This window comes from Diadema antillarum, unplaced genomic scaffold, assembly GCF_040938485.1.
Source record: "Diadema antillarum isolate AM-2024a unplaced genomic scaffold, OU_Dant_1.0 seq00001048_RagTag, whole genome shotgun sequence".
Lineage (NCBI taxonomy): Eukaryota > Metazoa > Echinodermata > Echinoidea > Diadematoida > Diadematidae > Diadema > Diadema antillarum.
In genome coordinates this window covers 361,688-389,126 of record NW_027271878.1, presented here as the reverse complement: position 1 = coordinate 389,126, position 27,439 = coordinate 361,688, and the positions used below count along the sequence as shown (strand labels likewise).

Below are 27,439 nucleotides of genomic sequence, written 5' to 3'. Positions count from 1 at the left end.
TGAGACGATTTAATAGTCATATGGGATTAGGGAGTGAAACATTGGATGTTAAAACGGCAGTTAAAAGAAATAGAATATTAACAAACCCCTTCCCCAATAAAATGAAACAAATTTTTGCTACTTTTAAAAAGTGGCTATTTGTTTTTCTTTGATGTGTGCTCACTCATGCATGGCTGAACAGATCAATCTCATTTTCATTTAGAAGTTCAATTAGTCAATAAGTGCAGAATTACCCCTGCCAAATTATTTTGCTCAAAACGTATTCGTTCAAAAGTTAAGCCATTTTGATAAAAAAAAGGGGGGTACTTTTTGATGTGTGTAAAGTATTATGCGTGATCTCATGATCTCAAGGCCTTGTTGAATAAAAAGGTCAAACATAGGTCAGGCATCAGCCAATCACAACTGAGTACTCAGGGATTAACGATTGGTTTTCTGACCTATGTTTGATCACAACTTTTGTGCAACAAGGCCCAGATTGCAGATGATGGTTTTTGTCGGTACACAACCGAAATATATCCGAATCCAAAATAACCGAAAAGTGAAAATAAAGTTTGAATTTGAATTTGAATCTAAAATACATTCTTAGTAGAAAATAATGCTCGGTGTAACATTGCCGTCTAGGCAATTTGTACTCAATCAGAGCCTAAGTATTACATTATTGTTTTCTTTCTGCCAGGTGCTAATAGTCTATTATGAAGACCAAGAAGAAAAATAAATTAAGAAAGAGGCCTTTTGGTCCCGCAGCATATTTCCATAGAAATCTGTTTCCGTTTTTGTTTTGTTTTGCTTTTTGTTTCCAAAGAGGGTGAAGTATCTCTGAAGAAGTTTTCTATCAACTTAACTTTTCTGCTACTACAAAACCTCTTGGACATTTAGAAAGATATATGGCTTGTATGGGCATGATTTCGAATGAGAACATACTTATCCAGCGTAGGGTATCATGATCCGCGCAGTTAAGGATTAAACCGTTGTGGAGTCTGATCATTTTACGGGGTCTAGGGCAATTACCCCCTGGGCAAGTAGCCTACCCCGGACCCTCCTCGTGGCCCTAATCGTAATTCTAATCCTGAACCTAATCGTAACCCTAACCCATACTCCTAACCCTAATCCTAACCCTAACCCTAATCTTTACTCTAACCTTACCATTAACCAGTATAGCCGGGGGTAATTGTCCTGGGGGGGGGGGGGGGGGTAATTGCCCGGATATGCATTTTACGAATGTGCGCTTAGAGTTTTGTGACAAAAACCCTTCAATACGGGACTCGCAAGATGATGTATTGAAATTTCAGCCGTGTCATGATATCAACACCCCGTGTCAGTGTCTCTGCTAAGGCCACTCTTTACTTGATTTGATTTAAATTCAATTTGATTTGATCTATTCTCCGTATGCATCAATTTTCTATAATTTCATTAACACTGCATATACAAATGTGGTATTGCACAGTAATAGGGTTATTTTCTTTTTAATAATTTCAACAATTTTCGCTATACTTATCATATATGAACTGTAATATAATTACATTGGGTACATCTTACTTTCCACACAGAAGGATTGCCAATTATGCGAAATGTAGGAAATCTTTGAAGATCCCATTCCCAAACAGCGTAGATAGTTAAGTTTTACACATGTGATACCAATGTTCTAACTTTAAAGAGTCAGTGGGAATATTTAAGAATGAACATGCATGCTTACAGAGTGGCTACAGCCTTGCCTTTAAATAGCATTTTAAATGACATAAACTCGTCTGACATTGCTGCTATACTGGAAATAGGGGCCGTGATCAGTCCCCGTAGACATTAGTGAAACTGTTTACCCATGAATCAGCGTTGTAGGCATACATGTCTAAATCTCCATTCGAGGGGCACTTTCACTTAAACCTTCCCTCTCTCTCCAGTCCCCCCCCCCCTCAACTCGCGATCCTTTTTTTTTTTTGTGGTAAATTTTAGATTCTTACACATTTTTCCACGACAGTGCAGTCACTTCAATACCCACGAGAGCGTATGCTTTATCATACCTAACACTCTCTCTTAAACTGTATGGTACACGTCTGGCACATTTACTTTGTATTCATTGTCACACACAGTTCATTCTTGTAGAAGTATCCTCGCTTCACACAAATACATAAATGTGAGTGTTTGCGACATTTCATACGAGCGAATACATGGATGAAAAAATAATAAATCACACAGAAGCATGCAACCTTCAGCTCATACTTATGATTGTAAAACTCTCTGGTGATGGAATTGTGAACTGCCTTACCAATTAGGTAGTTGTATGCATTACAATTTGAAATACGTGTGACTTCATTCTGTTCTCTCCGTCAGTCTTTCTATTTCCATTGCAATTCATCTTAGTCTTACACATAATTACACATTTTTCGTATATTTTTCACATATCTTTGCTCAAAAGTGAAAAGGAGAAGAAGAATAAGACAATCATAATCTCCATGGTAAAACACCTTCCGCCTCTGCATTATGTCGCAAGTTTCACCGGATTTGCTGGGTTTGGCAAGATTCAATGGCTTAAGTTGAAACTCCCTATTACCAAACCCGGTGTGAAAAGTCACTGCTTTGACACCCGAATCGCTCAAAAGCGACATGCGGAAGGGGAAGCGGCATGCTATAAGTCTCGCCAGCTTCGTTGCCAAATTACCGGTTATTCTTTAACTGCTATAAGATTATTCTCACAATAGACAGAACGTATCCTTCAATGACGCTGAAATATGCGATATTGTGTTGTTCGGTCATAATCTCTTGCAAAACTCCGAAAAAAAATGTTTTTAAGGATGAGAACAATAATAGTTGAATAGTTGAATGATAGTTCGTTGCATTCAAACAGAGATAAAGCTTGAAGTTTGGCGGAGAGCAGATGCATGACATGTTTTTTTTTTTGTGTGTGTGTGACATATTTCGGGATACACCTTATAACATATTCAAAGAGCATTGCGACGCTAAACGTCACGGCGGTAAAGCGCGGCACTACGCATCATAAACGAACTTTGATACAACGCAAGACATGAAAAGGAGCACTGTAAGGTAGTTTCAATTAAAAAGCCCATCTATGTAGTTTGTCTTTTTAGTTTTGTTACCAAACCGTCTTCCTTAGATTATTCAGAAAGGTGTAGATGTCTAATCCTGCCACATTCGATGAAACTTTTGCGTTTATAAACAATTCCAATGATTGCTCGTCAACACCAATCTTAATTTTCCGAAACTTGCGAGGAATAAAGCCCCACTACCCTAAAGTGGAGATGGATATTGACCAAATAACTAAAAACCAAAAAGAAAAGAAAATTTTAAGTGTAAAAGCACTCAGGTATATCGCTGTTGCGTAGCCAAAGAACCAGAGAATTCGTTCCGATGCGAGAGAAATTAATGGTGCTACAACTAAATGACGCTGTACTTCCCGTTTGAATAAGTATGCCCCCCAAAACGCGATTTCGTATAAAATAACTTAATCGGGCTGTTTGATGTGTTGGTTCTTTCGGTCGGGGAAGTGAGGAGCGATTTATTATCTTGTCTCTAATGTTTTCAGTGTTTAAATCTGTCAAAGAGAACTTAAAATGCAGTGTCACACCTCCAAAGTAGCTTTGGAAACGGCGAGTAAAATCTCATCAAATTCCATCAACGGAGTTTATGCAACTGATAAATCTAAGTATTCCTTATACATATCACAGTTGCCGACTTTTGTAGTATCTTAGATTTTAGTCTCTTTGAAAAGCGATTTGATACTTTTCAAGAAAATTCAAAAGGATGTTGATTAGTAGGTACTGATAAATTTGTTTAGCTCTTGTTTCATGAATAATAAGTCTTTTTTCCTTACTTGTATTTACGGGTTTTTTTTCTTTTTTATCAGAAATAATTTGAAATTGAACTTAGATAATGAGCTCTGCTCTTTACATACCTATATTGTTGGCTTGTCTCTTTCGCCAATTCTTTTTATTGATAATTTTGCTTTGTTCCTTCAGTTTGTTTTTACTGTTTTATGTCTATAATTTGGTATTATTATTTCTTAGGTCTTAATTGATGCATGCTCACATCTGCATTTTTTTAATGTCTTCATATGACTTTATACTTTTATATGTCTTTATATGAATTGGAATTGAAGAAATTAGTAAAGTAAGCCAGTTACGAGCCTCTGTTGTACTTTTTTTTAAGGAAACATTGATGTAAGCTGCAATGTTATTTTCATCAAAGCCGTCCCTTGCATCAAGAACAAGTTGTATCCTTCGGACTGCGGAGTTATTGTAGAATGTATTAATGCGATAATGACCACTTCTTGGGAGAAAGGGGTTGACGAAACCAACATATCAACCCTAAAACGTGACTTTTTTATATTTTGGTGTACAAAGTGATGGTGATGTTCGTCACAATTACATATTCAAACTGACTTGAATATGGCATGGTATGTACTTTTCCCGATAGGCGTGCAACAGTACATACAAAAACAAACAGATTAAATCGTTCTTGGTTTTTTTTTAAAATTTCAACTCGACACAGAGAGCATGACGAATACGTGCTTTCCTGTAAAGAACACGTAAACAAATAGACAAGCAAACAAGACCAAAAAAAGGATATTCTATACTGCTAATCTGACAAACTGACGTAACTCTGATCAGATACTACTTACCACACAGTCTATGCAGTGGGAAGAGAACAGGAGTCAGGTTTTTGAGGAAGAGGTTCCGCAACCAGGACGGCGCACGGGGAGAGCCCGGCGGGCGGTGAAAGAAGTTAAGCGATATGACAGCCACCACGACAGAAATCGACACGAGCACAATGGTTGCGGTGTAGAACTGGCCTATTAGAAATAGAAATGTTTTTAAAAAGAGGACTCCATGACTCTTCCAACGTAAGGGGAATTAATACATGCCTACACATGAGTCCATACGTGAGGTCTTCAAAATGTTATTCACTTTCTACGTGATATCGCACTAAATACCAAGTCCAATTCACTCAGTTTATTTTGTAATATTTACTTGTTAGACAAACGAAAGACTAAAATTATATGAGTGACAGAAAACAATAGCAAACAAAAGTTAATGTGGAAGAATGATTTAAAGCTTTTCAATCTCTCTCTCTCTCTCTCTCCCTTAATTTGACTGTAGTCTACATTTTGGATAACCTTATAAGCCTAGGAATTTATGTAAGCAATATTTCGGGAAATAAAACAAGTGAGTGAATATTTATATTTGACAATACGTGCATTTAACGTTAAGTGATGTTTGCTATACTAAACATAACTGCGAGATCTTTTGTTTCCAATTTCTACTCGATTGCCTTGAAAGCAAATGTGATATCTTACTGTTTGTTGTTTTCACTATGCAACCCTCTTACGAGATACTTGAACGACTTTAAAGTTAACTACATTTCCGGAAATGCCAAGAAGACCTTCAAAATACAGTCACCTGACATCTGTATTAACATTTGCAAAAACGCTACTTTCATCTTGACATAAGTGGGAGCATTTACAAAATAGTCATTAAATACTTCTCTTGAACAAGAAGTGTCAAATTTAGGGTCTGCCCAATGATGACCTTACTTATGATAATGTAGTGATTAGAAATATTTCGTTTCTGTCTTTTTGAGATTGAATGAAGGAATGAGCCGTGTGTGATGATACGTTGACGCGGAACACACACTTGATACAACAATAACTAAATATGCAAATGCAAATGCTTCCCCAAAGTCCGTCCCCCCCTCTCTCTCTCTCTCTCTCTCCGAGTTCATTAGGATTCATTGACAATGTTAACCAGGAACATAAAATTCGATCATCCCTCAGAATGAACACATTATCATCATGACATCATGACATCATGACAACATCATGACAAATTTCATGAATTGCTTGATTTCGATGAAATTGTCTTAGATTGATAAAAACTCTTTCCTCGGGCAAATCGTCGTCAGTTTAACTAAAATTCAATCAGGATTATACAATAAAAAGAATGATAAATCAATGAAGATCTAAGCTTTCAAATAATCTTCCAAGTTGTGGAGAATTAAAGACATCTTGCTCATCTGCCTCTTGGAACAGAACCCCATAACATAAATGCGTTTAGACTTAGCCGCACGCGTCCAAGATCTCTTAGTAAAGAGAGGCCTGCACTGAATAAACATAGGTCATCAGACGGCGAGAAATAAATATTTGAGTTTGCTGCCGTTTACGCGGGCAATTAAGGCAAGGCATTTAATCTCCCTATACATATACCTACTTAAATCCCTTAGAAGCAAATTACAGAGTAGTTCTGTTGAATCAACATGCTTGAGGGAACAACAAGGGTCGAAATCTAGTTATATGTGCTATCGTTGTTACAATTCAAATACAGTACCGTGTATTTATGTTGAGACAGCAAGTCAGTCAGTCTGGTTTTGCTGTTTCCTATATCATTTGTAAGTTTTAAGTGAAGTCTAGTCTACAAAGTATCTTGACATTCATTTGACCGTTAAAGTGTGTTTGTTTCGCGTTGGCTGACACGAACTGTTTGATAATGATTCTGATTCTGATGATGATGAATATCATTATATTATTGTTATTATTGATATTCAATTCATTATTATTATCATTATCATTATTATCATTATCATTATTATTGTCATTATTATCATTATTATTATTATTATTACTATTATTACTATTAATATTATTCATTTATTCAGCCAGACAAAACATCACAATCACATTGAGATATGATACATTCACAAAGAAATGACACAGTTAGCACGTAATATGTCATAATTTATGAAATGGTTAATGATGCACCACATGGGCTAGGGCCCACAAAAGTGATTGCATGTATTTTACTACTACCCTTAGACATGAGAGCCCTCATGCAATACTAGTACATTCCCGAACATACGCTTACATAATATTGTAAATATAAATTTTGATATTCCTCAGACGAATGTAATATCTTGAACAGGACTGCATTGTTGTACCACATAAACTCATCCGTCAGTATTACGCACTCCTCTGTCAACGTATCTATATGTATATATATCTATCTGTATCAATATCTAAAATGCATTTGTATATGTTTATGTGTGTGTGCGTGTGTTAATATTCACATTAATTCATATATATATATATATATATATATATATATATGATATGGGTAAGTTACCATTTAATACGATACCCAATTGAAACCGCATATCCTACAGCTGAAAAACTGAAAACAATGCAAGCTGATTTGGTTGACATCTAACATGAATAATGATATTACTCCAGGCATCAAAAGAGTCACGTTTGAATCACAATATCTAAAATACTGATATCCCAAGAGATTTTGAAATACTACAATTTCCTGTTGTGTTTTTTTCCCCAGAAACACGTTCTCGTTAGTACTCTTCTTCAGAAAGTCTGAACAAGAAGTTGATCATTATTTTGACAAGTAACAAAAAGGCAGACGTGCCCAGAGCAAAATTACCTGACAAATTTAATGAAAATTGAAACCGGAAGAACATTTCTTACTTGTTATGTTCTAAATCAAACAACCATGTGAAACTAGCAGAAAAAAAAAACTACTCACATCTGACATGGTACGAAGAATCCATAAAAACATAAATCATTTTTTATCTATGAAATCATAAAATCAAGAGAATGGTACTTAAAGGCATGGACCGGTTTTAGAGAACAGATATTTCTAAAAATGTATAGTTAGTCCTTGTGCCAATCATTAAATATATTCTTCGTTCGTGCCACTACATAATAAGTAATTAAACCTTTTAATTTCATCAAAATTGAACATGAAATAGGAATAGTATTGGTAGGCATACAGTAGATGTTTGTGTTGCAGTAATGGTCTTATTAATAACATTGTGTGTGTGTGTGTGTGTGTGTGTGTGTGTGTGTGTGTGTGTGTGTGTGAGTGTGTATATGTGTGTGTGTGCACGTGTTTCTTTTTCTCTTCTCTTTTAAGGCAATTTACCTTAGTTTTTTAAAGTTAGTTTAGTAATTTGTTGTTGTCCACGAGGAGACTGCAAAATACAAGCTTTGCCTTTCCGGCAGTTTCATCTATTTCCAACAATTTTATCATAATTTGGAATAATCAGAAAGGTCAACGTATTTATTGTCAGTTCAAAGTATTTTTCTTTGTTACAATGTTGTTCTGATTTGCACTATATGTGTATGTAAATGTATTGTGTTGATGGGAATGGAATAACATTAAATGAACCATGATGCCAATAATACGTTGTTGTATACGATGAAGCTAGGACTGCCAACATCTGCAAAAAAGAAAAGAAAAAAGAAGAAGAAAAAATCTGATGCAAAGTACGAGCATATTCTAAAAGCACACATTTTTTCTTTTTTAAGCAAGGAGAATCAAGCTTTAAGGAAACGTATGATAGAGAATAATTAAAGAACATTTTTTTTTTATGCCTCCGCCACGAAGTGGTGCCGGAGGCATTATGTTTTCGGGTTGTCCGTCCGTCCGTCCGTCCGTCCGTCCGTCCGTCTTTCCGTCCGTCCGTCCGTCCGTCCTTCCGTCCGTCCGTAATGAATTTTGTGGACAGGGTAACTACCAAATCCTTTTGAGGTATCCTAATGAAACTTGGCATTTATGTGTATTAGGGGATGAAGTTGTGCCTATCAACTTTTGGGTGCACATGCTCAAGGTCAAAGGTCAAAAGGTCAAGGTCAAATGCTTAAAATTTTACTATTTCCCCCATATCTATGCAATGCCTGAAGATATTTTCTTGAAACTTAGTGTATACATGTACTACCCAATTAAGATTCTCTGGTGAAAGTTTGGGGTCATGAGGTCAAAAGGTCAAAGGTCAAAAGGTCAAGTAAAATGTTAAAATTTCACTTTTTTCTCTGTATCTTGGAAATTGTTCAAGGTATCTTCATGGAACATAGTATATATGCATCTACTGACTGGCAGTGGTTATCTAGGGAAATTAGGGTCCATGGGGTCAAAGGTCAGGGGTCAAAGGTCAAGGGTAATACTTCAAAATTTTATTATTTTCCTTATATTTATGCAATGCCAGCAGGATTTTTTGTTTTAAAACTTGATGTATGCATGTATAACCCAATAGAGATTCTCTGGGATTTTTTTTTTGCCAAGAAGGTCAAAGGTCAAAAGGTCAAAGATCAAGTGAAAGTGCTGAACTTACTTCTTTCTCCATATCTCGGAAGTGGCTCAAGTTATCTTGAAACTTAGTACATGCTGAATTTATGTACAATTGTATGTTCTGCCTGACAGTGATTCTGTTATGAATCAAAGGCCAGATGAAAATGATAACAATTTACTGTTCAATACAGAAATTGCGCTTTTTCTCCATACCCTGAAAATTACTCAGTGCATAAACTTATGAAATGGTCAAAGTCAAGTTAAAGTTCTTAAATCCCCAAATACATGCTCTCTTATTCATCCAATTAAACATAGGTCAAGGAAGGTAAACATTCAATACATTTGTGACAAACATGTCATTTTAATATTTTGCCAATTTTGTGAAAATGTAATCACACATTGTCCACATGTACTATAGACCTATTAGGAGAACCATGCATTATGGCGGAGGCATACCAGTCGCCATAGCGACATTTCTAGTTTGTTATGATACTTGAATCACAAGATCCAGCAGTTTGATTTGATCATTTGCTAGTTGTTTTTCTTAAGGGATTGCAATAAGCGTTCTGTGATGTATTCAAAGCCCCAATGTAATGATGGTTCATAAAGAGAGTCTTTATAAAAATCGATTTGTTTATACAGATGTGTTGATATTATGTGAGTTATCAACTGAATCAGTCCGAAATGGAAATGATCACATGATAAATTATAAATGCCAAACCAGGGATACGCATATTCATTATATAGATCGCCAATGGCAAAGAAAAACGGTCCGCAGTCATTTTCATTAATTATAGAAAAAATATTCAACGTTGTTAGAATGGTAACAGCAAATAATGTGATGTCGATGGTAATGAAAGAATAGGATGACCATCACACGGAGAATCAGAAGGTTGCCAGAAGTTGATTGTATAATGAATTTGACCAGAAATCTTGGGAGCCTACAGAAATCTACTGATGTCTCAACGCAGTGTTAAGAAGCATGTGCATATTACTTACAACATTCCCAATATACAGTAACACGTCGCACCAATCTTGCGCTTTTGACACTCATGCCTTTTGTACGACGTCAGTCAACACTCCCTGCTCTATAATAAACTCCTAACACCATTATTATGTAGTCTTACGGGTAAACTCTTTTAGTAACAGGCAACTATGATCATCTCCATTGTTAAAAAGGAGAAAACACTTTCAAGGCACTGTATCAACCATTATTTTGTATAAAAGGTTGCATCAATGTACTCAATTAATGTCAGTATGCCCTATGTGCTTGTTTGGGGACTTCTCGGCATGATTATTAATCGGTCATTTGACAATTTTCTTTTTCAAATAAGGCGCTTTCTAGGAAACAATAACAATGTTAAAGAGACAAACCAGGTCGAATGTCACATTAACATGTTTGTTTTTTTATATTGTTTGTATATATTGAGCAAAATGAGGAGAATAGTATGCAAAATCAAATACTGATAACTAAATAACTGGACCTTTCATAACTCACTCGAATGATTTGGTTATTGGGGTTCTCAACGCATTACAACAACATAGCAAAAGGCGTAATAAAAGAAAAGAGACCTACCATTTTGGCCGAATGCATCATACAGATGGTACGACTGCTAAATATCCTGAGAGTGTGCTCCATATCTGCTCAACGACATACACTATCTCTCTGGGAGTATTCGAGAACCTTTTTATACATTAACTGAGACCATACAATATCAAAAGCAAAACATGGAGAGAAAAAAGCTTTCGTAATGAGAGGGGGAAATCAGCATGGCCAATGTCAAAACGGAAACCTCTTTGGACAAAGTTTTGGTTGCGAAGAAGTCCCTTATGTCTAAGCCAAATGAGTTTACACTCATGATGCGAAGCTTATGCTGCCTGCCAACGACCCAACATTTATAGAGACAAAATAGATAGATTCGATTTGTAAGTTTCTACATGAATGCTATGTGGTTTCAAGATTATTTCCAAAGATGGTACTTAATAACTACGTTTCTTAACCGATTAGATTTATATCGGAAGTTCTGTTGTAACTAGAGCAAGATGTATTTTATTTCTGTTTGTAATTTCCTCATCAAACTTTTTTTGGGGGTCATTTAGAGCACTACAATCTAACACGCTGCTTGTGTGCAGCAACAATGACATTAGATCTCGACTACACACATTCACTGTTTCTATTATCTTTAGCAATTCAACATAATAATTCATATTTTCTCGTTTGGATTGCTTACACTCAAAAGCTGATACATGATTGTATGAATTGAGCACAGCAAACGGACTGAATAGACTAAAATGAGAGCTCTAAATGCAAGACTGCACTTAGAATATCTTTAAAAAAGCGGTGTTTGGTATATCACTTCATAAGTTGCTTGCTTTGGATTCTGTTTGATATCATTGACGAGGGGTACGTTATTTCTCCTTTTCGTTGGGGATATGTGCACATCGGTTTAGTATAGAAAACATAGTATTGTGTCGGGAGGTTGGCACAGAATCCTAAATGAATTACTAAGGTTATCATCTGAAATCAGAAGAGTTGGAAATCACTGCTACCGTCCCTAGATATCAACAAGACTGTACATCCCACGTCTAAAATGAGGGAAGAAAATGTTAACCTCGAAGAAATATGGAGAGCGCAAAGTGTCAGTAACAAGGAGAGTCTCTTATCCTGCCATTCTTATCAAGAGATTTGTGATTAGTTTGTGTTGTCAAAAAATGTTCATCTGATTCAAAATCTTGACGTCGCGTGAAAATTTGAGGAAGTTATAAGAGTTATATAAAACATTATTACCCAAATGCAGAGAAAAATAATTGAAGTGTGTGGGGGATGCTTGCATGAGAGGGGACAGAGAACGGGAGGGGTGTAAAAACGGAAGTGAGAAACGAAATGGGTACAAATTTGTTCAAGCTCCAAAGGCGGAAATCCCTTTTATCAAATCTTCACGCTTCACCATGATATATTTGAATTGTGACCATTAGAGTTGATGGATGGATGATATTTCCGTCCATCACGAGACGCATTTTATTTCGGTGGGACACGTCTCAAGTGTCTGACGTATATGCTTGATGGGCAATTTACCTCTTCTCAAGTGTCAAATACACGTATTGCCGTTCATTATTGATTGTATGCCATAAGCTCGTGATAGAAGATTTACAGTTTTGCCAGTGTGAAACAAACGCAAGGAGGGCACGAACAACATTTTTTTGAAAGAACTGTCTTATGAGTAGATTAATGTGGGCCTTAGATCTATAGACAACATTCTAACAAAAAAGAAAAATTAAAAGAAAAAAGAAAGAAAGAAAGAAAGGAGCATAATTTATTAAGAATTCTAAGAAGAAGGAACAAACGGAAAAAGGAATCAAATGATTTCCGACTGAACGGGCAATACAACCCTTAACTGGCACCAAATTGATGTGGTAATGGAAATTAAGAAGTATAAATATATGCAAAAAATCCGTTTGAAAATGAAGAGAGCAATGTGAAAACGAGTTGGTAGAGCACTTTTACATGTTTAAGCATCTTAATGGTAAATATTTATCTGAAACATATTTGCCATTCAACTTTTACCTCTAAAACTGATATTTTGACGTTGCATCACTGGCACAAAAATAATTATTTAAAAGTTTCTTTCAATCAGTAGTCTTTTCATGAGTTCAGTTACTTTTTACAGAAACATTTAAATTCGTTAAATATGCTTTTTGGTAGTTTCGTTTGATTTAATTAGGTTTGCTTGGTTTGACTTGGTATGATTTAGTTTTGGCCCGTAACTTTGGAGCGGTTAGAGTTAGGTCGGGGGGGGGGGGGGTTCAAGCGGTGAGCAGGGTCCGCTTTGATTTATACGCATATGATTACATTTGTCTTTCTCTCTTTTGCAACAACAAAAAATAACTAACGTGTCGTCTTACTATTTTAATTTAAAAATGTCCGTACATTAAGCCCAAAATGTTAATGCTCGGTCGCTGCGCTTAGATACAAGATTTTCAAATGATTTCATCAGTAAATAAGAAAATAACTAGATATTACAGAATTTAGGTTTTTTCCCCCTCTAGAGGGATCGTATAGTTTTGGTTGAGACCTAATTTCAGGTTTCTAACATTTTTTGGTGAGATAATGAGAAACCTCTTATGAAATATGAAAGAGCATGTAATTCCATGAGGAATTCAACATTATTTTATTTGATGAAAATTGGTTTTGAAATGGCTAAGATATCCAAAACAGAGCGATTGGATAAAGTGTGGGACCCACATTTATTACGATCGCTTTGTGTTACTTTGTTTTTGGATGTTTCAGTCATTCCAAACCCGATTTTCACCAAATAAACTTTGAATTCCTCTTTAAAATGGTATGCTCTGTAATATTTCATAAGTGTTTTCTTGGTATCTCACAAAAAGTTAAAAGCCCAATTCTCATCTCCACCAATACTGTACTATCCCTGTTCCGTCGCTTCTTCTCCTCAGAAGGTCCACTATTTCAATTGTTGTCTTTTGAATGGCATGTAGTTATAGTTCTTAAGTAATTCTTAATTAATTTCAATTAAAAACCGGCATGTGCACACAATCTTCTGTAAAAGTCTGCTTAAGGGTAAAAATGTGTACATGTCATAAAAATACTGAATACCAATGGAATTGGAATAATGTCATACATTTTTTTTTGATCACTTACCTGTTTCATTTCAACTGATTCAAACAATATTACTCAACGACTTTCTTCAATTGTACTTCAAAAATACAGAAATAAAATCAATCAATCAAACCAACCAACCAATCAATCAATCAATCAAACAAACCAACCAATCAATCAATCAATCAAACAACAAACCAACCAACCAACCAACTAATCAATCAATCATTCAATCAATTAAATTAATCAACAAGAAAAGCACTCTGAGAGCGCAGACCTCCGCCAAGCATGCAGCTTATTTCCATCACTGATCATGTTCTTCCATAGAGATATCAGTGATTTCCACCCATAGGCCTACGTACTTATATTGTATATAGCATGCTGAAAGTGTTTATAGTGTTCTGAAAGTAACCCGATTTCCCAATGTAGAAGCCTTTGTTACGTCATAAACCTTCAGCTGCACGGCGCGCCTCGCCCTAGCAGAAATTATACAACACCTTAGAATGATGTCGAATTGTGATTGGCCAAGAACATGTCACATGACATTCATTAGAAAATACCTATCAAACTCATTGAGAGTGACAGCCGTGCATTAGGCCCCCTATTGCACGGCTCGCAGGTACTAATGCACGGCTTCGCGGGGGGCTAATAGGGAGCTTTAGATATTAGACGCGCGGACGTTCAAAGGAAAAAAACATGTTCTGAGCGTGCGCAGTAGCGCGCGTAAAGTCAATCTATTTTTAGCTTGCGTCGCCTGAGTTTTTCACTACGCGTACTGGGCTATTTTCACGTCCGCACAGTTTGCGACGTAGAGAGCTTCTTCATGCACTGATCATATGGGGGCGCGATTTTATTTTTTTATACGTTGCGTCCCAGCGTAATCTAAAGCTACTTTTCCACACGACGCAGGGAGAGCTAGAGGAGAACGTCCAGCGCAAGCGTCGGCTCAAACGTCCGCGCGTCAAAATCTAAAGCTCCCTACTAATGCACGGCCGCTCGACTTCACAAGCAAAGTACATGTACTGTACGTGCTGGCTGCAGCGCTGCACAGGTTCATTCACAGGAAAGGCGCAGCGATCGAGTACGTGCAACGTGTGCGCGCAGCTGCAGCTAGTTAAGTTGCATGTACTGAGTGATATGTATTGCATACTCGATATACGGGCCTGAAGTAGAGCCTACGGGCTGTGTTTTTACTTTTGACTCGGATCTGCTACGTGGACCACAGTGATCTCAAAATTAAGTCGAGAAGCCGTTATTTGAATTTTTTTTCCCCGTGGTTTTATACAAAATCATTGTCGGAAATAGACATAGTCTAGACCTACGATCTACCGACATCTCATATCGGCTTAGACCTAACATTAGCGTTCTCGATCTAACGATAGTGGGATCAGTAAACGCCGTAACGGTTAGAATGGGTAGGTCATAACGTAATAGACCCTGCAGAGTTTGCGATTCCTGTGACTTTGTGGTCGAATCATTGCGAGTGTTTGGTTTAGAATTCTCGGCCTAATTGTTACATTTATTTTTGGACCTTCCCGAGTTGCCGTTCACTGATTTAGTACTGTGATTTTGGACAAGGTGTTCTATAAAACGAATAATTCATGATTTTGTTCGTGCATTGGGGCACGTAATATCGCACTCGGCGCGAGATTCGCCACTGGTCTATTCAACGCGGCGCTACGCGCCTTGTTGAATAGACCAGTAGCTTATCTCGCGCCTCGTGCGATATTCGTGCCTAATGCACTCACAACTCATAAATTATTCGTATACTAGAGCACGCACTTTAGTGCGCGCATGCAAACCTAAAATAAGCGCAGCTTGAACTCCCAATTTAGTTCATTGACCCTACCTGCAAAAATATCAGAATCCTTCATAAATTCCCCAACAATTTTCGGATCACTACCAAAAGTTAATCGTTTGGTACTTGTGTCATTTTCAACCTTTCCTGCAAGTTTCATCCCAATCCGGTAACTACTTTTTGAGTTATTTTGCACACGGACAAACTAACTAACTAACAAACCAACGGTAACGAAAACATAACCTCCTCCCTTGGCGGAGGTAATTAATCAATCACTCAGTCAAAGTAATCAATCAATCAATCAATGAAATCAATCGCTGTCATGTTTGTCCTCTTACCAATGACAGGGATGCTATCTGAAGATGGAGGCATCATCTCGGCTGAAAGCAGCATGAAAACAGTTAGGGACAGGAGGATGGTGACGTTCAAAGCAATCTGTAAAGATAAAGACATTATCATTTTCTCTCGATTGCTGGCAGTGACAATACCCTTATTATAACGATTTCATACGTTTTATAACATGGTTCCTTTTACACGTGCATCATTCAGTATAGTGTCCGATGTTCAGTTTTGTTTCTGTTGTGTAATCTATACCAGGAAAACTGCCGGCTTAGCGACTTCTTTCTTTCTTCTTCCTCTCTTTGTCTTAAATAGCTCGTCTAATGTACAAGTATCTTATGTTGTTCTTTGTTTCTCGTATCGTCTCCCTTCTTTTATGTTGTTCTTTGTTTCTCGTATCGTCTCCCTTCTCTTATGTTGTTCTTTGTTTCTCGTACCGTCTCCCTCCATTCTCTTATGTTGTTCTTTGTTTCTCGTACCGTCTCCCTCCATTCTCTTATGCTGTTCTTTGTTTCTCGTACCGTCTCCCTCCATTCTTTTATGTTGTTCTTTGTTTCTCGTATCGTCTCCCTTCTCTTATGTTGTTCTTTGTTTCTCGTATCGTCTCCATTCTCTTATGTTGTTCTTTGTTTCTCGTACCGTCTCCCTCCATTCTCTTATGTTGTTCTTTGTTTCTCGTACCGTCTCCCTTCTCTTATGTTGTTCTTTGTTTCTCGTATCGTCTCCCTTCTTTTATGTTGTTCTTTGTTTCTCGTATCGTCTCCCTTCTCTTATGTTGTTCTTTGTTTCTCGTACCGTCTCCCTCCATTCTCTTATGTTGTTCTTTGTTTCTCGTATCGTCTCCATTCTCTTATGTTTTTCTTTGTTTCTCGTATCGTCTCCCTTCTCTTATGTTGTTCTTTGTTTCTCGTATCGTCTTCATTCTCTTATGTTGTTCTTTGTTTCTCGTATCGTCTCCATTCTCTTATGCTGTTCATTGTTTCTCGTATCGTCTCCCTTCTCTTATGTTGTTCTTTGTTTCTCGTATCGTCTCCCTTCTCTTATGTTGTTCTTTGTTTCTCGTATCGTCTCCCTTCTCTTATGTTGTTCTTTGTTTCTCGTATCGTCTCCCTTCTCTTATGTTGTTCTTTGTTTCTCGTATCGTCTCCATTCTCTTATGTTGTTCTTTGTTTCTCGTACCGTCTCCCTCCATTCTCTTATGTTGTTCTTTGTTTCTCGTATCGTCTCCATTCTCTTATGCTGTTCATTGTTTCTCGTATCGTCTCCCTTCTCTTATGTCGTTCTTTGTTTCTCGTATCGTCTCCCTTCTCTTATGTAGTTCTTTGTTTCTCGTATCGTCTCCATTCTCTTATGTTGTTCTTTGTTTCTCGTATCGTCTCCCTTTTCTTATGTAGTTCTTTGTTTCTCGTATCGTCTCCCTTCTCTTATGTTGTTCTTTGTTTCTCGTATCGTCTCCCTTCTCTTATGTTGTTCTTTGTTTCTCGTATCGTCTCCATTCTCTTATGTTGTTCTTTGTTTCTCGTATCGTCTCCCTTTTCTTATGTAGTTCTTTGTTTCTCGTATCGTCTCCCTTCTCTTATGTTGTTCTTTATATCTCGTATCGTCTCCCTTCTCTTATGTTGTTCTTTGTTTCTCGTATCGTCTCCATTCTCTTATGTTGTTCTTTGTTTCTCGTATCGTCTCCATTCTCTTAAGTTGTTCTTTGTTTCTCGTATCGTCTCCCTTTCTCTTATGTTGTGCTTTGTTTCTCGTATCGTCTCCATTCTCTTATGTTGTTCTTTGTTTCTCGTATCGTCTCCATTCTCTTATGTTGTTCTTTGTTTCTCGTATCGTCTCCCTTCTCTTATGTTTTTCTTTGTTTCTCGTATCGTCTCCCTTCTCTTATGTTGTTCTTTGTTTCTCGTATCGTCTCCCTTCTTTTATGTTGTTCTTTGTTTCTCGTATCGTCTCCCTTTTCTTATGTTGTTCTTTGTTTCTCGTCCAGGACCAGTCCCCCCCCCTTTCTCTCTCTCTCTCTCTCTCCTATGTATCTCTTTGTTTCCCGTCCGGCTTCTCTCTTTCTCCTCCTCTCCCTTGTTGTTCTTTGTTTTCTTGTTTGACCTTCTACGTTGAAAGTGATTGACAAGTAGTTACGGACGATCACTGCCAATGTCCAGTGTCCAGTACAGTGTTGTATTCCTTTTTAATCCTAATTCTTACTACTCGTTGTTTGTTGTTTTATAATTCTATGAATTCTATAGATAATTTTTCATGTGTGCTCTTTGTTGTTCATTTATGATTATTCTTTCAATATTTAAGAATTAAAAAATGCTAATTTCTAGATCTATGGCTGATTAATAAATTTGCAACATATTTCAACAGATTTTGCAGTTTCTACATGGACTTGGTGTACGCATGGTTGAAATCAACACTGTTCTGGCATCTTCTTGAGTTGCACCATAAAACAGCCTCGTGTGTAAGGATGCCCCCTCCCCCCCCCCCCCCCCCCCCCCCCTCATCTCACAGAAGAAAAGGGCGTTCCCATTTTAGGGCATCCTAACCATCAACCCACCTACCTTCTCCCCCGATTCTCCGGGTAGGCAGAAGCTGAGCAACGTCAGACCGTAGATGAGAACGCAAGGAAGGATCATATTCAGGATGTAGAACAGCGGGCGACGTTCGAGGTGCACCACCACGTCGATCTTGCTGAAGTTGCCGTGGTCCAGAGACTCCATCCAGGGCGAAGACTCGATCTTGTTCACCGTCCACTCCCCGTTGTCACCGGCTCCGAACCTCTGGCGTCAACACGAGATTTAACATTTTCTTGATTGTTTCAACTTTTTCATTCAAGATCGTTTTATTTCATTCATTTCATTTCATTTATTTCCAATTCTCATAAAAAACAAGAACAAAGTGAGAATAATAACATTATATTAGGTAACAGTACACATGTACAAGAAAGAAAAAAACACATTGGAGAGAAAGAGAAAAAAAAAGATTGAAAAAAAAAAATTCTAAGAGAGAAAATGGAGGAGCCAGCAGAGGCCATTGGCCTTTCTACGGCTGGCCTCCCACTTGAGATTTTATGTAAATTATAAGATACGCTTAACAAGAGGGAAAGATAGACAAATGAAACAGGCAAACTATAAGTGAAAAATATGTTTAAGAAAATACACATTGCAGACATCACATGAACGTTTCATTAAATTTCTGCAAAGACTTCAATTATAGCTATTCGACAAATATCTTTTATATCTACGTTTAAAAGAGGCAAGGGAAGGACATAACTTCATTTCATCAGGCACAGAATTCCAAACATGTACTCCTTGGTATTTAACAGATCTTCGTGATGTAACATATCTGAGAAGAGGCAAATATAGGTCACCAGTTTGTCTAGTGTTATATCAATAAATATCCCTCGTATATGTCACTGGCATGATTATATACAATTAAGCAATGGAACAGCTTGAACCATTGTGCATATTTAGAAGACGCAAAGTAATAATTATTGTGTAAAAGAAGTGTGGATCTTAAACAGAAGGTCTCGGGGTTTGAATTCCATCTAATGCCTCCATTCGTGCCCTAAGCATCCCTCTAGATTCTGATATACGGATATGTTCCTGACAATGGCTTCGGTCATAACCATGGCAGGGGACGTCTAATACAATTGTGGTAAAAGTGAAAAGGCTTTGCTGGAAAGCTAAGACCTGATCCTTTTTTTTTTAAATTTTGCACAATTGTTAGTTTCAGCGTTGCTACTATGACTGTTATCATCAGTATTACTCTATTCATTATTACCATATTTTAGTAGCAGTAGTGTTAGTCAATAGTAATACTTAATCGACAATGTAATAAATCAGTGTGAAGTCGAACACTTATTGGATGCTTCTCACGGCAAGCTGACTACTTGATTATCATGATTATGCTATAATTTTGCTGGCATTGTTACTACAAATAGGAAAGGTATACAAGTAAGGAAAGCAGTAATAATTTGGTTACTTGTCCATACTGAATTCTATTGTACAATCTACACTCTGAGATAATTGCATAAAGATTCTTCTTTTCCAGTGAAACTTATGATACTGCTGAGTAAATTGCATAGATATCCTTCTTTTCTTTTCAGTGAACATTAACGCGATACCGGGTCTAAAATTCAGAGGTATGATTGCTATTGTTATCAAACACATGTTATTTTGTCTTCAGGATTCATCATCACATTGATATCTGTTGGTTTTGTTTCTCTATGGAAATCAACTGAATAATTTAAGTGAGTATGCATGAAAATGTAATTAAGAACGATGAGTATCGATTGTTTTATTTGAGCAAGAACTAAGTCAATTGATATGAACAAACACGCTGTGAGACTATAAATCTTTTATGCAGGGATGTGTATGAAATTATGAACAAATGGATTAATAGAAAAGTGAATAAAGAAAACATATTGTAGGGAAGCACGTCAGGGATTGTCTGACATCCTGTACCCTTGTATTACCCTTGTTTTGTTTGTTTATCTGTTGTTTGATCATTCCTACTTGTGTATGATTGTCTTACAAATATCGAATAAATGATAATGATAATATTATATATATATATATATATATATATATATATATATATATTGTAATAAAAACAATATACGTGTATGAACAAACGTTATTTAGAATAATATAAGCATATATGTATATGTACGGTAGATTATAAACGAATGAAGAGTACTGAAGAGACTCTGTACGCCAACCTCGGGTGGTTCTCCATTCACCAACTTGACGTGGTTGTGCTTCTGGGTCCAGGGCCGAAACGTCAGGTTGCATTTTTGCTCATCGTAAGGGAAGAAGAAGAAGTCAATTTTACAGAAAGTCTTCACAATGACGAGGCCACTCCATGTGACAATGCCCGTGTGGCTGACACTGACCACCGTGGAGTCCATGAGCTGCGTCTCCTGAGCACTGTGGTGGAGATGAGGAGGAGTGGATGAGAAGGAGAAGGAAGAGAAGGACATGAGGAAGAGGAGGAGAGGAAGAGGAGAAGGAGAAGAACAAGAACAAGGAAGAGGAGAAGAGGAAGAGGAGAATGAAAAAAGAGGATGAGGATGAGAAGGAGAAGATGAAGAGGAGAAGAAGAGGAGTAGGAGGAATGAGAGAGGGAGAAGAAAAAGGAGAGAGAAAGAGGAGAGGAGAAAGAGGAGAAGGAAGGAAAGAGGATGAGGAGAAGGAGGAGAGGAAGAGAAGAAGGAGGAAGGAGAAAGAAGGAGGAAGAGTAGAAGGAGGAAGGAGAAAGAAGGAGGAGGAGAAGGAGAAGATGAAGAGGAGGAGAGGAGGAAGAGGAGAAGGAGAAGATGAAAAGAAGGAGAGGAAGAGGAGAAGGAGAAAAGAAGAACGAGAAGAGGATAAGGAGAAGGAAGAGGAGATGATGAGGAGAAGAGAAGATGAAGAGAAGGAGAAGAAGAAAGAGAAAGAGGAGTAGAAGAAGAGAGGAAGAGGAGAAGAAGATGAACGAGGAGGAGGAGAGGAGAAAGAGGAGAAGGAAGGAAAGGGGATGAGGAATAGGAGGAATAGGAGTAGAGGAGAAGAACAAGGAGAGGATAAGAGGAGAAGGAGGAGGAGGATAAAAAGAGGAGGTGGAGGAGTGGAGGAGGAGGAGTGGAGGAGGAGGAGCAGGAGAGGAGAAGCAGAAGAAGAAGAAGAATTAGGAGGAGGGGAGAAGAAAAATCGCGAGTGTCAAGTATTTGGCGACGGAGTCGGAACGGAAGAAAAATAAAAACAAACAGTAGGAATCATCATGCATGAGAAAAAAAATCGAAGAAGAACAAGAAGTACAATCAAAGGAAAGACATGAATTAAGGGTACAGGTGATGAGAGATCATTATGATTGAAAAGGAGAGAAAGAAAAGATCAGGCTAAAAGATATGATCATCAAAATGACGTTGAAAAAAGGAAAGGGGAGATGAATAAGCGATGAGGAAAATAATTCAGAAGAGAATGATGATGTGGATTACATTGATGAGTATTTACATTTGATTGAGAAGCAGTGAGATGTGATGATATGAAGTTTTGCGGGGTTAGGGAAGAGACCGACAGATAGAAATAGGAGATTTAAGTAAGGAAACGGAACTGATTACAGCAATAAACGGCATTTAGTAAGGAAGCTATAAACAAAATAGTATTGAAGCACGTTGGCAAATTAATGACAATCCAAAACGGAACTAGAATTCGCACGGGATACAACTGGTTCTATACTTAAGTATGCTTTACCAGTGATTTCAGACACCGGTAAAGGGCATTCATGACTGATAAGCATTACTTGTACGATAAACTCTTGGACGATATGATTATGTAGGAAGAGTTAGTGCAGTAAATTACCGTTTTGAAATTACTTATAAGGCGCTTTCACTAATCCGAGTAACACTGCCGCTACTAAACAACTGTTTTAGACTTTAACGCGAAACATGTATGCTAGTACATTATCTTGTGCATTATACCCTACGATTCATTACGACAACTTGGCATAATAAACACAAGACGTCAAGGCACAACCGTACAGGCGGAAGTCTTATAAACCCACCATGATTTTTATGCAATAATAATGATGATGATGATGATAATGATAATAATAATAATAATAATAATAATAATAATAATAATAATAATAATAATAATAATAATAATAATAATGATAATAATGACAATAATAATCTCGTCATACCAAAAGACTCGCTTTTGAAATTACATCTATACATTTCCAATGCGTAGGCCCTATAGTTTTGGTGGAGATGAGGATTGAGCTTTCAGCTTTTATAGTAAGAAAGCGCTTATGAAATCTTACAGAGCATATCTTTCTAAGAGGAATTCAAAGTTCATTTAATAAAAATTGGTTTTGAAATACCTGAGATATCTAAAAACAGATGTTAATATATATATATATATATATATATATATATATATATATATACATAAATATCAGCCATTTTGCAATCAATTTTCATCAAATAAACGTTGCATTCCTTTTGGAATTGCATGCTCATATTTCAAAAGAGGTTTCTCTTTATCGTATCCAAAAAAAGTTCTAAACCTGAAGCCAGATCTCAACCAAAATGTTACCATCCCTTCATGTAGGTATCAACAGGAGATTTGAAACATGGCAAGATGCTCTTTCATATTTCATACGAGGTTTTATGGTATCAAAAACGTTCCAAACCTGGAACCAGGTCTCAACCAAAATTTTACCATCCCTTCATACAGGTAGCAACAAGAGATGTGAAACATCGCAAGATTACTGAGTAGGGCCTATATGATATCCTCTGGCGATCACCTGTTCGCTAGTGTAATGTCTGGCAACCATACATCATCGGAAGACATCCGAAGGTGGGATACATTGTAATATTTGTCATCTCGCCACGTCAAGTACTCATCCTTCCATTCCTGAAAGAGTGTGAGTGATGGAAAGGGAAAAAAGAATAACATCAACAGCGCGGAAATTAGTGGCAGGGGAGAGACGGGGAGGGGGCTTTGAACAATCATAGATATCGAAAGTATTCTTAGCAATTGAAAAAAAAAAGTTAGAAGAGAAAGAAGAGAAATGATACCCTATAGCTTACGATATCCAAAATAGAACACATGTGCTAATTTTTAAAGACATTCATATACATTTTTCATCATTCACTTTATCAGCAAAGTACGATATGCATGTGAGAACTAGAAAGCGGGAGCGACGGGGGGGAGGGGGGGGGGGGTGGTAAACTCAATGCCTCCGGCTCTTGAACATCTCTATGAAATACACTCAGATGTCTATACTACGCACTAGTTGCACTAATTGATACGTTTTCCAATGATTCCATTGCAATTATTGTTCTTATTTATAATACATTACATTAGTTCCACTATTTTCTGTTTCTTTGTTTTCATATTTGTTTAAGTGTAAACGAAAACGATGCTTGCAAAAGCAGCCTATGTCAAGATTTAAAGCTGTATCCTTTGTCAGTGAGTCGTTATTGTCCTTTGCGGGAAGAGAAGTCAACACACGCGACAGAAATCAACACTGAATAATAATCGAAGCAAAGATAATTCTGTTTCTAACTCTAGTCAAATGCTCTGCAAATTTGCTTGCAAGGAGAGCGATAGACCAAGACGGGACTATTTGATTATAAGACGATCTATTTCAGTCACATTTTCAATTATAGATATAGAACAACGATTCATTCGGCTTATTCCCCGTCGATGAAGGCTTTTAAGTGGAATGTAGCCACAAATAAAGCCAACTAGATAGATGAAGAAAGTGAGAGCGAGATGGGGGGGGGGGGTGAAAGAAGGAGTGGAGAAGGAAGATACAGAAATTGATTCCTGGTTATTTCATTTCATTTCCATTTCCAATGAAAGTATGAAGTACAATATGACATTTGCATAATTATACGAGTGAAATCAATGCAGCTCAATTTTTTTTTACAATAATACAAAGCACATTGTAAGAAAATGCATAGGCAAACTGCAAATCTTGTTTGATTTTATCAACTGCGGGTAAAATGTCCAGTATTACTCGCTTGAAAAATGTACACAAAGATTTTCCCTTGAAAATATGTTGCTCTCGTTTTAGGGCAATAAACTCCCCTGTTCGAAAAAAAAAGGTTACAATGTCACCCTAATCAAGGAAAACAAACAAACAAACCACCATTCTTTGTTCGTTTTTTACAGTTTAAAAGAGTCCTGAAATGGTTTAATCAGTTGGATATCGGATCTGTAGCAGCAGGCACGATGCTTGCTCGTCTTATTTCAACAGAGGTTCGTATTTCAGGAGAGATAAGCGGCAGAGTGTGTGTAGCCGCCACGCGAGCATATCCTCGACCCGAAGAGCAGCCGCTCGTGTGATGGTGCCGTTGCGCAATAATCTCCCAACGACTCCTCAAAATGATGAGAAGCATGCGGATATGTGCCACGCTCCAAAACCCAGAACCCATGCTAATGTTTGCACTATCGATCGACTACAAGAGCTTTAAAGGAGGGAATACATCCTACTGATAAAATCGTCATTTATTTCAGTCTAAACAGAGTTAGAAATGAGAAAAGAGTTCTTGTTAGAAAGTTACAGAATTGAAAGAATAATCAGTAAAGGTAAACAAGCTAGACAAAGAAAGTTAATGTTGAACTTTGCTATGACTCAAAACATCAACTGAAAGAAACAAAATAAGTTCAGTTTGCTTTATTTACTCACACACGTGATACTTTACATATCCATACCAGTGTGAGAAATTTGACGTAAAGAATATCTCGACATGTTATCCCTAAATAAGAATCAAACAAAAACAATATTCCCTCTTCGCTAGAAATATAAATGTTTCGAAAGCCATCGTTGTATCAAATAGAAATCGGTATCCTATTTCTCTATTGAACACAAAGAAAATAACACAAATGCGAGAATTAAATTCATATTGTATGCAAACGGGAATATTATTTAAATTTGTATACACAGAGGTGTGTTCTTGGCTATATTGATATGAATATGACATCATACTTACACACCATTTCTGCCTTTTCCCCTATTTCAGCAGATATTAAGCCGATGCAAGTTCTATTCATGAACAATCAAATTGCATTAAAGTGGTTCTTACATTGTTTGTTTTAGAAAATGAATAATCATAATCGATGCCAATTAGAGAGGATTAGGCATTGTTTAAAACAAAAACAAAAAATCATTTGTAGCATAACTCTTTGTGTATAGTGTTAAACTAACTGAGCAGTGAAAAGAATCATTAATCCAGTCGCACATGAATGTTAAACATGAACTTGATTAACAAAGCGCCGAGCGTTCAAACGGCCGTAACTGATTAACCGAACTTTCCGTGCTCCGTGCAGATGGACCGAGTAGCCGAGCGGGAATCTCCCGGCGGTCTCCGCCACTCAGTCTGCGAGCAGAGGGAATGAATGACACGGCTCCGTGAAATAGCTTTCGTTAGCGCATGCACCAATTGGGCAGCTGTAATTCATGCTAGCATTTTTTTTTTTTGTTTAAAACAAAAAACTATCTTCAATAAAATACATCAGTTTACCCATGTGTTCCCATCCGTAGATGGTTACACCGAAAGAACCTGTTGGTAACAAGCTATTCCAGCTTCCTGTATACGGTCAAATTTAATGCACTTTGGTTGTTGCTATGTCGGGCAGGCCTAAGGTCACCTTCGTATAAACTTTCGCGTTGCAGGGACGTGTTTAGAGAAAGTTTAGAATCTCTTTGCAATTTGTGCAAAGCTGCCATGTATTCTACAGTAATCATCTTGAGCACATTACTTTTGTGCAGTTGGCCAGATTTAGCACTTTAATCTTCAATCTTTAGGATAAAAGTAATTGGCTTACGCGTGTTTCTGCTTGTGTTGAATAGCATCAGGGAGCATTGAACAGTTACAGAAGTACAAATTTTTTCAGTGGTTTTGTTTGCGTGACCTATTTTCTGGAAACTAAATTATTGCTGCCTGAAATATTGAAAGGGACATGGAATTGCTGCTCGTTATGTATAGGCCCGCTGTGATTTAGGAATTATGCGTACTTGAACAAAAGTGGTGTCTTCTGTCAAAGTAACACGTGCGACACGCACCACAGGTACAAAGGATAGACTGATTCATGTTTCTTCTCCTTTTCTATTACACCTCCCAACTTGTTGTCAGGAAAGAAAAATGTTACTAAGGTGTCCTAATTAAAACAAAGGGTATGTCAGTAATTGATTTATTGTGGTGAAAATTTGCAAAACATTCAATAATGTAATGTAAGTCAATTACATTCCTTCAAATAATTCAAGGCATCACTGTAATTTTTTTTTCAATTTTCTGCACATTTTCTCAGAAACAAAACAAATCGAAGAAATACCAAATATCCCCAACTTTGTCCAAAAATTTCTCAGGAAGAATTACCCGCGCCACAAGCAACTATCATGTCCATGGTGGAAGATAATTTCATGGCCACAGTTTCCGGTCTTTTTTTTTTTTCGAACAAAAACCTTCACTGACGCAGTCACGCCCCAAGAATAACATTTCATTGAAACCATGCCAAATAATCATAAATGACACTCAAATGAGTGTATTTTTTAATAGTCTCACCAACTTTGATCAGCAATAACATTTCGTTGAAATTGTTTCATGTTATTTAACGCCCCCTTTAAATCACGAAATGTCAATGCGATCTCACACCAGTTTATGACCAGATCATTAGGGCCATAATATACGAAGACCTGACATTTGTTTTATTTACAATGGGCTGTACCATCAGACGGTTGCGTCATTATACACTCAAGTAACGCCTTCAGCGGCAGATCACCTGCTACACTTCAAACAGGCTTAATTTCTTGACCACTGTATATGGCTCGCGGGCAACATATTTTCTTGAAGTTTGTCATGTATGGCGATTCGTCAGCAGCTGTGTTATCTTTTGCAAATAACTGAAATACAGCTCCTTGTTGTGTATGTGTGCGTATGTTTGTGTGTGTATGCGTGTATGTATGTTTTAACGCTCTTGATGCATTGCTTAATTGATGTGCTTGATAATCCATTGGACTCTGTGTCTGGCGGAGCTACAAGGAAAGACAATGTACTGTGTAACTTTGTTTGCGGTTAACTATAACGGTGCAAATGTATGCTGTCGTATACATTAT

The 27,439-nt window shown here is 37.2% G+C and overlaps 1 protein-coding gene across 1 annotated transcript in view; it reads right to left on the bottom strand.

The window, feature by feature from the left end:
- Nucleotides 1-27,439, bottom strand: part of LOC139743100 (neuronal acetylcholine receptor subunit beta-4-like) — a 59,450-nt gene that overhangs the window by 10,252 nt on the left and 21,759 nt on the right. Inside the window, exons 4-8 of the mRNA XM_071653607.1 lie at nt 23,120-23,229; nt 20,546-20,757; nt 18,388-18,596; nt 15,832-15,928; nt 4,631-4,801 (exon numbers count right to left, since the gene is read on the bottom strand). Of these exons, the coding sequence (XP_071509708.1) occupies nt 4,631-4,801; nt 15,832-15,928; nt 18,388-18,596; nt 20,546-20,757; nt 23,120-23,229 (799 nt within the window). The remainder of the gene's footprint in view (nt 1-4,630; nt 4,802-15,831; nt 15,929-18,387; nt 18,597-20,545; nt 20,758-23,119; nt 23,230-27,439) is intronic.